Source organism: Canis lupus, chromosome 1 (genome assembly GCF_011100685.1).
Source record: "Canis lupus familiaris isolate Mischka breed German Shepherd chromosome 1, alternate assembly UU_Cfam_GSD_1.0, whole genome shotgun sequence".
Lineage (NCBI taxonomy): Eukaryota > Metazoa > Chordata > Mammalia > Carnivora > Canidae > Canis > Canis lupus.
Window position 1 is genome coordinate 117,115,005 of NC_049222.1, and position 13,266 is coordinate 117,128,270.

Consider the following 13,266-nt stretch of genomic DNA (forward strand, 5'->3'; position numbering starts at 1 on the left):
TCTCACACAAGAAAAAAAAAGTCCTATAAGCTGTTATAATTTGATCCATTCTCAAGTTGTGATTTTCTTGTTTTATGTGAATGGCTTTCAAATAGACATTTTCAGCCCACTTCTCCCAATTGTGTATATTTTGATCTGCCTATAGCAATACAACAACCAGTTGTCTCATTGTCTCATCCTTTTGTTTTTTTTTTTTTTTTTTTTTTTTTTTTTTTTTTTTTTTGTCTTTCATATATTTACACAAGTTCAAAATGATATTCACAGCATCTTCCAAATTTTGGCCAAGAGTCAAAAAAAATGCATTTAAACTTTGGAACGTGCCCACATAGACAGGAAGCTGACCCAAACAGTAATTGGGACAGGTACCCGAGAACCAAAGGGCTGGGTGTCTCATCCTTTTGATATATTGATTTGTCAGAAATAATAGTCATTGTCTTTACCTCATCCTTACTTATTTTTATTTCCATTTTTCCCCATAGTCAGCCCCTTTTAGTATCAGGTTGATTCCATCATCTCTACTATACTTAATAATATATCCACAATTTGTGTTATTTCACTTTGTGAAATATCTTTACATCCTCTCATATCCCCATTTGCTACTGACCTCTTCCAAAATAAGAGCATATTATTGCAGTAACTGCTCTAATTACAATTTGAATTTGCCATGATTTTACTCAGTTATTTCAGCTTATATTGTCAATATACCAAAAAGATACCACTTTATTATATGAAATTTAAATCCCTTTAAGGGCTGACAGAAAAGTATCCCATCTGATCATTCCAAATTTATTTCTCTCTGTGACTGAGAATTCTTACTCATCTCTCTTTGTTGTGATCTCCCAGATGTACTCCATACAATTGATTTTATTCCTCACAACTGGACCTTTTATTATATAATTGCTAATACATTCCCATATAGATACTTGCAAAGTTAGCCAACTACAGGTTGGCTTGTGTACAGTAGTATACACAAGACCTTCCCTCACTTCTGACACCAATTGTAAGTTCAAGGGTCCCCACGACTACTGCTAGTATCAATAATATGCTATAAGAACTCATGGAAATTACTAAAAACTATAATACTCAGTTATGGTTTATTATAGAAGAAAAATACAGATTAGAATCAGCCAAGCACAAAGGGCAGAGTCTAGAAAAGTACCAAACATGAAGCTTCTAGTAGACTTCTCTCTGTAAAATCATGGACAGCATTACCTTGCTGGTATGACAATACATACAGAATACTGCCAATCAGGGAAGCATCACGTGAGCCCACTGTCTAGAGTTTATATTGGGGCTCTATGACATAGGCATGATAAACCAACCATACATGTAGCCAATTTTAGTTTTCAGCCCCTCAAGAGGTAAAGCTGATACTGTATAACCCAAAGCCCCCACCCTAAATTGCACTGTTGCTGTGGCCCAAAGACCTCACCCTAAATTAATTATATTGTGACTTTCTGGCTGGCCAAATCCTCCCAGGCAAACAAATACATATTCCAAGGGCTTAGAGATTACCTCACAGAAGCCAAAGGCAAATGTAGATGCCTATTTGGGCAAGGTTATATTCTCTGCTATACAATACCTACATATTATTTAGTTAAAAGATCCAAGTTTTACTTTCTCTGTGAAATGTTTCTTGACTACTCCAGATCATGTCAGTTCCTTTTTTGCTGCATTCATACTCTACTTATGTCTGTAAATTGTAAGCAGACACATCCTCTGGTATTTTTTTAAGATTTTATTTATTCATGAGAGACAGAGAGGCAGAGACACAGGCAGAGAGAGAAGCAGGCTCCACGCAGGGAGCCTGACGTGGGACTCGATCCCGGGTCTCTAGGATCATGCCCTGGGCTGAAGGCGGCGCTAAACTGCTGAGCCACCTGGGCTGCACCACGTCCTCTGGTATCATCAAACATTTTTCCCCATCTTTTTTTTTTTTTTTAACTTTTTTTTTTAAGTTTTATTTATTTATGATAGTCACACACACAGAGAGAGAGAGAGGCAGAGACATAGGCAGAGGGAGAAGCAGGCTCCATGCACCGGGAGCCCGATGTGGGATTCGATCCCGGGTCTCCAGGATCGCGCCCCGGGCCAAAGGCAGGCGCTAAACCGCTGCACCACCCAGGGATCCCCATTTTTCCCCATCTTATTAACAGTGCCCCCAAATAAGTTTCTCTCTTTTACTTTTCCTTATTGTAGCTTGCAACAGAAGCTACACATTCAATAGTTACCTATCTTTGATATCCTGCAAGGAAGACATCTTTCTCATCCATTGAGAAATAATTTAATGATAAGTTATTTTAAATATAGGACACCTGGGTGGCTCAGTGGCTAAGCATCTGCCTATGGCTGAGGTTGTGATCCCAGGGTCCTGGGATCAAGTTCCATAGAAGGCTCCCCACAGGGACTCCCTCTGCCTATGTCTCTACCTCTCTCTGTGTGTCTCTCATGAATAAATAAATAAAATATTTTTTTAAAAAGTTATTTTAAATATAAATTCCAAGATCACATCCCTTTATCTCAAATAACCACATGTTAACATATATTCAGAAGATAGTCTATAAAATGTTGACATCCAAGAGCATAAGTTTTATTTGGGAAGGCAATATTATCAAATTGAGAATTTTACATATAATATTCATGTTAAAATAGGAGGTGGTTGAAAGAGTTTTTGAAATGAATGGTCCAGACTATCATTATAATCTAATTTCAGACAAAATAGGCATTAAAGGATAGAAATAATGTATGAAGGCTTTTGGATATGTCCTTAAAAGTGGTTGAGGTTCTTAGGAAGATGATGTAACTCTAGTTACTGATACAGATTGATTTTATTGTGTTCTAGAACTGAACATACATGGAATTGTATAATATATATTCTTTTGCATAAAGCTTTCACTCTGAAAAAGGAGATTCATCTCTTTTCATTGTGTATCAGATTTTTTTCTTTATAATTGATGACTGGTATTACATTGTATACACATATGACACAATATTACCATTTAACTTTTGATGGATACTTGGGCAGTTACCAGTTAAGGGCTATTGTAAATAAGACACACGTCAAGGGTAAGATGAATCCATATTTAAAATTGTCCTACTAGACATGGGTGGTAGTAAGGTAGCCATAATCGGACATAGCCAAGAATTTATTTTAAAAAATAATAATTAGGGTCAATCAGTGCTGTAAGCATACAGCTGAAGAATCTACTCCTTCACATCCACCATAGGGAATAGCAGAGTTAAGGTATGTTACTGCATTTGGAAGAAAACTTAAATCCATCCTTTCTGAAAACTGAAAAATTAATTCAGCAAATGAAAGGAGGAAAAGTAGGGTGCCATTGTGGCTTAGTTGGTTAGGTGGCTGCCTTTGGCTTAGGTCATGATCTCAGGTCCTGGGATCAAGCCCCGTGTTAGGCTCCCTGCTCAGTGGGAAGTCAGCTTCTCCCTCTCCCTCTGCCTCTCCCCCTGCTTGTGTTTACATTTTTTTTCTCTCTCTCTCAAATAAATAAAATCTTTTTTAAAAAAAAGGAGGAAAAGTTAGAATTGAGGGTCAGGAGAATTTAGTTATTGACCATCTCTGGAAGAATAAATTGATGGTAGCAGTCAGAATACAACAATGATTATATTCATGTTTCATGTATGCTTTGTTCTCTGGTTTATTTTACCATTCTTAATGGAAATAGGTTTCCCAAAGTCTTCCCTTTCCAGAGAAAATAAGTTGTGTGTTAGGGCCTAGGCTATAAACAGTGTTTCTCTCAACACTAGGAAATGAGTGCTTGAGAAGGTTCATTTGCCATGGATGGGTTACAACCAAGTGAGGAAGAAACAAATAGAAATATTTTATAACACATATTTAGTCATGAGAGAATAATACTTAGGCTTTCATTTCTACTTGAACATTTTCCTTGCTTACTGGTTAGTACCCTTAATAGGCTCACTCACTCCATTATTTCTGAATCTGCCCATTCCCAGAACAATCCCACTCTCATCATCCTTTGGCTTCTGTTTACTTGTCCTTGTGTTTTATATTTGCTCAATGTAGCTCATATTTACAATATGCCAAAGATATGAGTGTTGTTTTCTTATTCCAATTTTTCCTCATTTTAACTATGTAGCAGGATTTGTGTTTATGTCATATGAATTTTCCCTACCCAGAGGTAGTTTATTTGGCCTTTGTGTAGACCATAATAGTAGGCAGACAGTTGCACAATGGGTTGTTTGTTGTTTGTATATACACCCAATTCATAACATTTATGTGAAAACTTACAGTGTTGTTATTCTTTTCTAGAAGAAGATGGGAAAACTGAAGATGTTTTAGTGAAGTTCAAAGAATATCAAGACAGGCACTCTAGATCAGTCATATTCATCAACCACAAAAGACTAATTAAGGAAAGAAGTAATATTTTTGGAAAAACATTTACTGTAGGCAAGAACCGTATTATTTCAAAAACAACACTACGAGAATATAAGTCTGATGGAAAGGTTTTAAAAAATATTTCAGAATTAGTCAGTAGAAATATAAGCCCTGTAAGAGACAAATTTGCTGGTGAAAGTAATGGATGGGAGAAATCATTCATCAATACTAAGAATGAGAAAATTCATTCTACGGTGAACCTCTATAAACAAACAGAAAGGAGTCTGAGTAGTAAACAAGAGCTTATTCAGCATCAGAAGGTTCCAACTTCTGAGCAATCGTTAGATGATAATGAATGTGAAAAATCCTTCCTTATGAAAGGAATGTTATTTACACATACTAGAGCTCACAGAGGAGAAAAACCCTTTGAATACAATAAAGATGGAATAGCCTTAATTGAAAAGTCAAATCTCAATGCCCACTCACAAACTCTTATTGAGAAGAAACCCCATGCATACAGCAAATATGGAAAGTTCCTCTGCAGGAAGTCTATTTTTATCATGCATCAAAGATCTCAAACAGAAGAAAAACCCTTTCAGTGTCCTTACTGTGGGAATAGCTTTAGACGGAAGTCATATCTCATTGAACATCAACGAATTCACACAGGTGAGAAACCTTATGTTTGTAATCAATGTGGGAAAGCTTTCCGTCAAAAGACAGCCCTCACTCTTCATGAGAAAACACATATAGAAGGGAAGCCCTACATCTGTATAGATTGTGGGAAATCCTTCCGGCAGAAGGCAACTCTCACTAGACATCACAAAACACATACAGGGGAGAAAGCCTATGAATGTACTCAATGTGGAAGTGCTTTTAGAAAGAAGTCATACCTCATTGATCATCAGAGAACTCACACAGGAGAGAAACCATATCAGTGTAATGAATGTGGGAAGGCATTTATCCAGAAGACAACCCTCACTGTACATCAGAGAACTCATACAGGAGAGAAACCCTATATTTGCAGTGAATGTGGGAAGTCCTTCTGCCAAAAGACAACCCTCACTCTCCATCAAAGAATTCATACAGGGGAAAAACCCTATATTTGTAATGAATGTGGGAAGTCCTTCCGCCAGAAGGCAATCCTCACTGTTCATCAGAGAATACATACAGGAGAGAAATCCAATGGATGTCCTCAGTGTGGGAAAGCCTTTAGTAGGAAATCAAATCTCATTCGCCACCAGAAAACTCACACAGGAGAGAAACCGTATGAATGTAAAGAATGTGGAAAGTTCTTCAGTTGTAAGTCAAACCTCATTGTACATCAAAAAACTCACAAGGTAGAAACTATGGGAATTCAATAAAGGATATGACTTTTTTGGTAAAAACTTTTAAAGTCATAAGCCTTGTACATGATGTAATTTGCAAGTGTAATAATATTCAACCATTTACGGTTTTATTCCACAAGTTTACCTACTATTTGTGACCCAGTAATAAACAGTTGACCAACAGGCAGTGGTCTGTGGACCACACTGAGCAGAAGTGTTTTAAAAGAAGTGTGAACTGTATTTCTCATTGCAAATATGAAAGAAAAATTAATTGTTACCTCCTTAAAATTTTCCACAGTTCTGATGTCTAACATTATAAATTAGGTTTTGCATATTATGAACCTTTATATAAATTGGATTATACATCATGTATTCTTTTATATATGGCTTGTTCATTCATCATTATGTCTGTAAAACTCATCATTAGTGCATGCAGCAGAAGTTCATTTATTTCTATTCTATATAGAATTCCATCATATGATTAAATTACAATTTATCCAATCTACTCTTGATGGACTTTTTAATTGTTTACAGCTTAGGGTCATAATAAATAATGCTTCTGTTAACATTTGTCTTTTGGTGTACATACATTCATTTCTCTTGTGTATATATTAGGAGTGGAATTGCTGGGTTCTAGAGCATATGTGTTTGGTCAGTTTTGGTAGATACTACCAAATAACTCAGAACTTTCATAGCATGAGATAATTTACTCTGAAGGAAAACAATTATGAATATTAGTGATATGGTGATGGTTCCAACCAGAGCATTCATGCAAGAGAGAAACTCTGCAAATATGAAAACTAAAAATCCAATTATAATGCATGTACAAAGGCTTTTAGCCCCAGCCCATACTGTAATGTAATACCAAACAAATGTAATAAATATGTGATTGCATCTAGCCACAATAATGTCATATTTGAAATCCAAAAGTCATACTAAGGAAAGGAAGGCTCCTAGTATGCTTCCTTGCATTAGAGAGTTCTAATTGCAGAAAAACTCTATGAGTATAGTAAAGGGAACAGGGAATAATAGCTTTGACCTATGGCCTATATCTTGCTGGATGTATAAAAATGATGAATATGGAAAAGCTTGTAGTCATAATTCAAATGGTACACACCACCATGATATTTACATTGGATGGGAACTCTTTAAATGAAATGATTAGGGGCACCTGGGTGGCTCAGTGGTTGAGCATCTGCCTTCAGTTCAGGGCATGATCCCGGGTCTTAGGATCAAGTCCCGCATCAGCTTCTCTCTCTGCCTATGTCTCTGCCTCTCTCTCTGTGTCTCTCATGAATAAATAATAAAATCTTGAAAAAAATTAATTGGGAGTGAGCTAAGGTGGCTTGTCTCCATAACATTTAGAAGTGATCATAGGAGTGCCTGGGTGGCTCAGTTAGTTGAGTGTCTTACTCTTGATTTTGGCTCAGGTCATGATCTCAGGGTCATGAGATCAAGCCCTGTGTCCGGGTCCTTGCTGAGGGTGAAGACTGCTTTGGATTTCTCTCTCCCTTTCTCTCTATCCCTCCCTCCACACCCCAACACACATGCTCTCTCTCTTAAAAAAAAAAAAAAAATAAGAATGACTTTAGCCATAACTCACTCATTATACAATACCAAAATAATTATTTTTTAATGTTTTTAAAGATTTCATTTATTCGTGAGAGAGAGAGAGGCAGAGACACAGGCAGAGGGAGAAGCAGGCTCCATGCAGGGAGCCTGATGTGGGACTTGATCCCGGGCTCCAGGATCACATCCTGGGCTGAAGGTGGGCGCTAAACCGAGCCACCCAGAGATCCCCAGCACCAAAAAATTTATACTAAAGAAAGGGAAATTAAAAAGGGAAAAAAAAATAAAAAATAAATAAAAAGGGAACAGCTGGGGCAGCCCGAGTGGCTCAGCAGTTTGGCACCACCTTCAGTCCAGGGCCTGATCCTGGAGACCCGGGATAGGGTCCCACAGTGGGCTCCCTGCGTGGAGCCTGCTTCTCCCTCTCTGCCTGTGTCTCTGCCTGTGTGTGTGTGTGTGTGTGTGTGTGTGTGTGTGTGTGTGTGTCGTGAATAAATAAATCCTTAAAAGGGGGGAGGTGGACAGCTGAGGCTTGGAACTTCTAACTCTGGGGAAAGCTGCTTGGGTGAAAGAAGTCTAGCCATACTGAGATTGTAATGCTAGAGAGTCTATGTGTAGGCACCTGGGTAATAGCCTCAGCTAAGCTCTAAGCCATTATTCAGTACCATCTGTCAACTATATAAGTGAGCCTTCTGGGACACCCAATCAAGTCTTCCAGTGACCATAGCCCCTGCTAACACCCACTTGGAACCACCTGAAAGACCCCAAGCAAGAACTGCTCAGCTAAAGCCTTCTCAAATTCCTGACAAACAGAATGATTACATTTTATCTTTTAAAAGATTTAATGAGCGGGAGTGGGGGAGGGCAAAGGGAGAAGCAGACTCCCCATTGAACAGGGACCCTATGTAGAGTTTGATCCTAGGACCCTGGGATCATGACCTAAGTTAAAGGCAGATGCTTAACTGACTGAGGCACCGAGGTTCCCAAAGGTTACATCTTAAAAATTAAATTGGATTGATTAAAAGAAAGGAAAAATAATCTGAGTGATATGAACATTTAAAAAATAATGATATAGGGGATCCTTGGGTGGCTCAGCGGTTTGGCACCTGCCTTTGGCCTTTGGCCCAGGGCATGATTCTGGAGTCCTGGGATCAAGTCCCATGTCAGGCTCCCTGCATGGATCCTGCTTCTCCTTCTGCCTGTGTCTCTGCCTCTCTCTGTGTCTCTCATGAATAAATAAATAAAATCTTAAAAAAATAATAATGATATAAACATTTGGATTCAGAGTCAATGAGCAAAAGCATGGTGACTACTAGAGATTTTTGGCATGAAATAAAACTGATCTTGAAACAGTTGAAGATTGGCTGTATTTTTTATTTGCAATTACATAAATAACTCAATGAAGGGTTCATAATGCTATCTTTCTCATTCTCTGACATTAAATTATACTTAACAACTTGGTTAGTTTAGCTATGCAAATGCATTCCTCACAATTTTGCAAAAAAAAAAAAGAAAAGAAAGAAAAGAAAGAAAGAAAGAAAGAAAGAAAGAAAGAAAGAAAGAAAGAAAGAAAGAAAGAAAGAAAGAAAGAAAGAAAGAAAGAAAAGAAAGAAAATAGCCCTGAAATACCTACTGTGGATAATGCAGCCGGAAACAAGTTTATCTTTGAAAGATCCTGTGCAGAGTCATTTCCCTGATGCTCCATGAACTAAGATGCAGAGGGAAATCAAGATACGGAGATAAGTACAGCCATGTCCTTGTAGAAGGTACTTTGAATGCTCTGAAGAAAGTATAAATGAATTTTTGCTTTCTTACAACTAACAATATATAAGCTACTTCTTAGAAAAAGTAGGTCCAATATTTAGGTTTTGGTGTGAAATAGGATTGGGCTAAGTTCCATACTCCTGTATAAAGATATCTTTTGAAGGAGTTGGGCATGTTCTTCTTCATTAATTTTTATGAATATTTTATGAATTGATAAATATATGAAATGACTTTTCAGCTAAATGATTTGGGCACCTCTTAGGAGTGAACATGATTTTGGAATGCAAGTCCACTTACTCCTAAATATATATAACAGAATAGGAATTAATTCACAAATTCATATTCTGTAGACCTAACTGCAAGGTCATGAGACAAAAGAGAGCTAACGTGCAAAGATTCTATCAGTCGTTTGGTAGACAGGACCCCACAGAGCATATCCATGTAATGCTTTCATTTAAAAGCAAAAGGGGGTAGCTGGGTGACTCAGTTAAGCATCTGACTCATGATCTCAGCTCAGGTCTTGATCTCAGGGTTGTGAGTTCAAGCCTCACATTGTGGAGCCTACTTTAAAAAACAAGTAATAATAAATAAAACCAAAGGATGTGGCTCACTAAGAGAACAAAAAGATAGGTAAGCAATTAGGGAGCCAGAACTATCCAGGTGCAAGCTATCCAGTGTCCTTATGCATATACAGACTGCATTCTATCTCCAGATTGAACCACTAAAATCTGTGTAAATCTTTACTTTGGGAGTGCTCAAGGCAGAAGTTCCCTGCAAGGGCTTTTTATGCCCCTCTGTTCACTCATTACATAGTCAAGATAGGCTTTCTAATCATTTACTTGATTAAACAAATTAGTTCTAGGGGTGTACAGGGGAATTTTAACTTTAAATAGCACCTCACATATCTCTGTCCTTATCTCAATTATGAGTCAATGCCAGACATCCAAGCAGCATGAGGATAATGTTAGAGTTTTTCCAACCGTAAATGACCTCCTCCTACAAACATTCATTTCCCATGAATTTTCTGGCAATGTGTATATGTAAACAAGCTTGTTACCTTCCTTCCTGTCCCCTAGTATCAGATTATGCACAGGGCATACAAAATTTGAGACTTTCTTGCCAGGTAATACTTGACTCTCTCCAGTCAATTTGAGGCCCAGCAAGAGAACCTGGCTTGCCAGAAGTAATATGCAATAGCAAAAAACACAGGCATCGATACTCTTGTCTAACATTCATCTGCGATGTTCTACCATTTGACATATTCATCAGTTTATAATCTGAAACTTTTCAAAACCCTAGATGTGTGACAATACCAAGCACTGATGAGAATGTGGAACAACTGGACCTCTCATACGTTGCTAAAAGGAATGAAAAATGGTGAAACCACTCTGGAAAAACAATTTGGCAGTTTCTTAAAAAGTTAAACATCTACTTCCCATATGACCTAGCAATCCCACCTATAGATATTTACACTAAAGAAATGAAAATTTATGTTTACACAAAAACCTACACGAGTGTCTACAGTATCTTTATAATCACCAAAAACTGTAAACAATCCAAATATTCTTCAGTGGAAAAAATGGATACCCTATGGTGGAATAGTAAACAATAAAAATACATTACTGATACATGCAACAGGAAAAGTAAACAAAAATGGATTACTGATACACAAAGCAATATGGATGAACTCCAAATAAATTATGTTAAAGGAAAGAAGTTTAAAAAAAGTCAGAAAGTTGGGACGCCTAGGTGGCTCAATTAGTCGACTCTATTTCATCCCAGATCATGAGATTGAGCCTGCTTAAGACTCTACCTCTCCCTCTGCTCCTCCCCCTGTTCTTAACTGCTCTCAAATCTTTTTTAAAAAAGAAGAAAGTTGGGATCCCTTGGTGGCTCAGTGGTTTAGCACCTGTCTTCAGCCCAGGGTGTGATCCTGGAGACCCGGGATCGAGTCCCACATCAGGCTCCCTGCATAGAGCCTGCTTCTCTCACTGCCTGTGTCTCTGTCTCTGTCTCTGTCTGTCTCTCTCTCTCCCTCTGTGTGTGTGTGTGTGCCTCTCATAAATAAATTAAATATTTTTAAAAAATAAGAAGAAAAAAAAATAAGAAGAAAGTCAAAAAGTTACATACTGGAAAAGGTAAAACTATAAGGAGAAAGAGTATACCAGTGGCTGACAGAGGTTAGGGGTGGATGGGAAGGAGATGCACAAGGGAATTCTTTGAAATGTTGGAATTACTTTATATACTGTTTGTGGGAAATAAATATAATGAATATTTTAAAATCTAAGCATGTGTAAAAATATCATAGAACTGTACACACACACACACACACACACACACTAATAGTGAATTGAAGCAGTGATGAAGACAGATTGTGGAATAGGAGTTTCCAGCACATGTCTTCATATAGAAATATTAAACAACCATCTACACTTGAAATATTTTCATCTTCACAAGAACTAAGAAATCCAGATTACCAATTATAGCATTTGGGAGGAACACAGAAATAAGAGATGCACCAAAAGGGATAAAAGGGACAATTTCATACTATCTGCCTCACTCCTTTCCCACACCCTCAGTGAACTGTGGAGAAATAAACTATAGTGGAAGGAGTGTGAAGTGAGCACCCATCTTTGCCATGGACCCCAGCACCAGGCTCCCTAGTGAACCCAGGTTCTATGTAAGCCCTTACAGGCCCAAGCTCCAGGTCTGCACAGTACTAGGCTAGCTCCTAGGACCCAGACTCCAGGTCCACCACTGTGACTCAGAATCCAGGCCTACCCCTGTGGAGCCAGATACCAGGCTCCAGTCCAGCCCCATGACTCAAGTTCCCATGCTACTCCAGCACAATGCTAGTTCCTGTAGATCCAGACATCAGGCTGCACCCATGGACCCAGGCTCTAGGCTTGTCCTAGCACCAGGCCAGCACCCATAGTCTCAGCCACCAGGTTCACCTTAATGCACCCAAGCACCAAGCTGGCCCCCAGGAACTCATAACTAGGTCCATCCCAATGAATTCAGACACCAGGCCAACTCAAGTACCAAGGATGGCTCCTGCATACTGAGGTTTAAAGCCTGCCACAAAAATAGTCAACTCCCATGAACCCAAGCTCTAGGCCCATCTCCACAGACCCAGTCACCAGGCTAAGACCAGTGAACCCTAGCACCAGGCCAACCCCTGCAGTCCCAGACTCCAGGCTGGCTGCACAGACCCAATCAACAGGCCCAGCCCAGTAGACCCCAGTGCCAGATTTGCCATCATGAATCCAAGCTCCAGTCCTGTCCTTGCAGTCTCAGGCAGGTACCAGGCCCACCCCATGTACCCAGGTGTCAAACTCACCAATTCATTGACCCAGACACTAGAAACAAGCCTATCCATGAACCCCACTAGCCGACATACCAAGAATCTCTGGAAAGACACTTGTGAGGGGGTTTCACAACTGAAGCATTCTATAAGACTGGAAGAGGTGCCAATTCAAATGTGCAGATACCAAACAGAAAGCCACAAGGATCACAAACAACCAGATGAATATGACACTACTGGAGTAACAAAGTAACAGTAACCAACACAAAATAAACAGATCTGCAAATTCTGATGAAAAATTCAAAATAATTATCTTAAAGAAACTCAATCAGCTACAAGAAAAAACAGACAACTAAAAATGAGGAAAACGATATATGAACAAAATGAAATAGAAGAAAGAGCTAGAAACCACTTAAAAAATCAAACAGAAACTCTGGACCTAAAAAACACAATAACTAAATGGAAAAATTCCAGGTAGTTTCAGAAGGACACTTGCTCAGGCAGAAGAAAAAATCAGTAAGCTTTGAAACTTACTGTTCAGTTGAAACTACCCAGTCAAAAGAGTAAAGAAAACTTCCAGATATTGTGGGGTGTCATCAAAAGTATCTATATATGCATTATGGGAGTCCCAGAGGAGGCAGAGAAAAAAAGAGAGAAACAAATCAAGAATCATACTTTTAATTATAGAGAACAAACTGATGGTTACCAGAGGGGAAGAGGGTGGGAGGATGGGTTAAATAGGTGATGGGCATTGTTGTAATGAGCACAGGGTGATACATGGAACTGTTTAATTACTACATTGTACACCTGAAATTAATATAACACTGTATGTTAACTAACTGGAATTAAAATAAAAACTTAAAATAAAAAAGAAATATTATTTAAAGAAATAATAAGGGACACCTGGGTGGCTCAGCCGTTGAGCATCTGCGTTTGGCTCAGGGCATGAT

General features: G+C 38.5%; 1 protein-coding gene across 16 annotated transcripts in view; it reads left to right on the top strand.

Annotated features, from left to right (window-relative positions):
• The window catches only part of ZNF382 (zinc finger protein 382), a 52,011-nt gene extending 45,766 nt beyond the window's left edge, over nucleotides 1-6,245 (top strand). For all 16 annotated transcript variants that reach the window (XM_038529066.1, XM_038529057.1, XM_038529063.1 and 13 more), the window contains exon 5: nucleotides 4,289-6,245. In XM_038529066.1, the coding sequence (XP_038384994.1) occupies nucleotides 4,289-5,715 (1,427 nt within the window). In that variant the 3' untranslated portion in view covers nucleotides 5,716-6,245. The remainder of the gene's footprint in view (nucleotides 1-4,288) is intronic.
• Nucleotides 6,246-13,266: the final 7,021 nt, after the last annotated feature.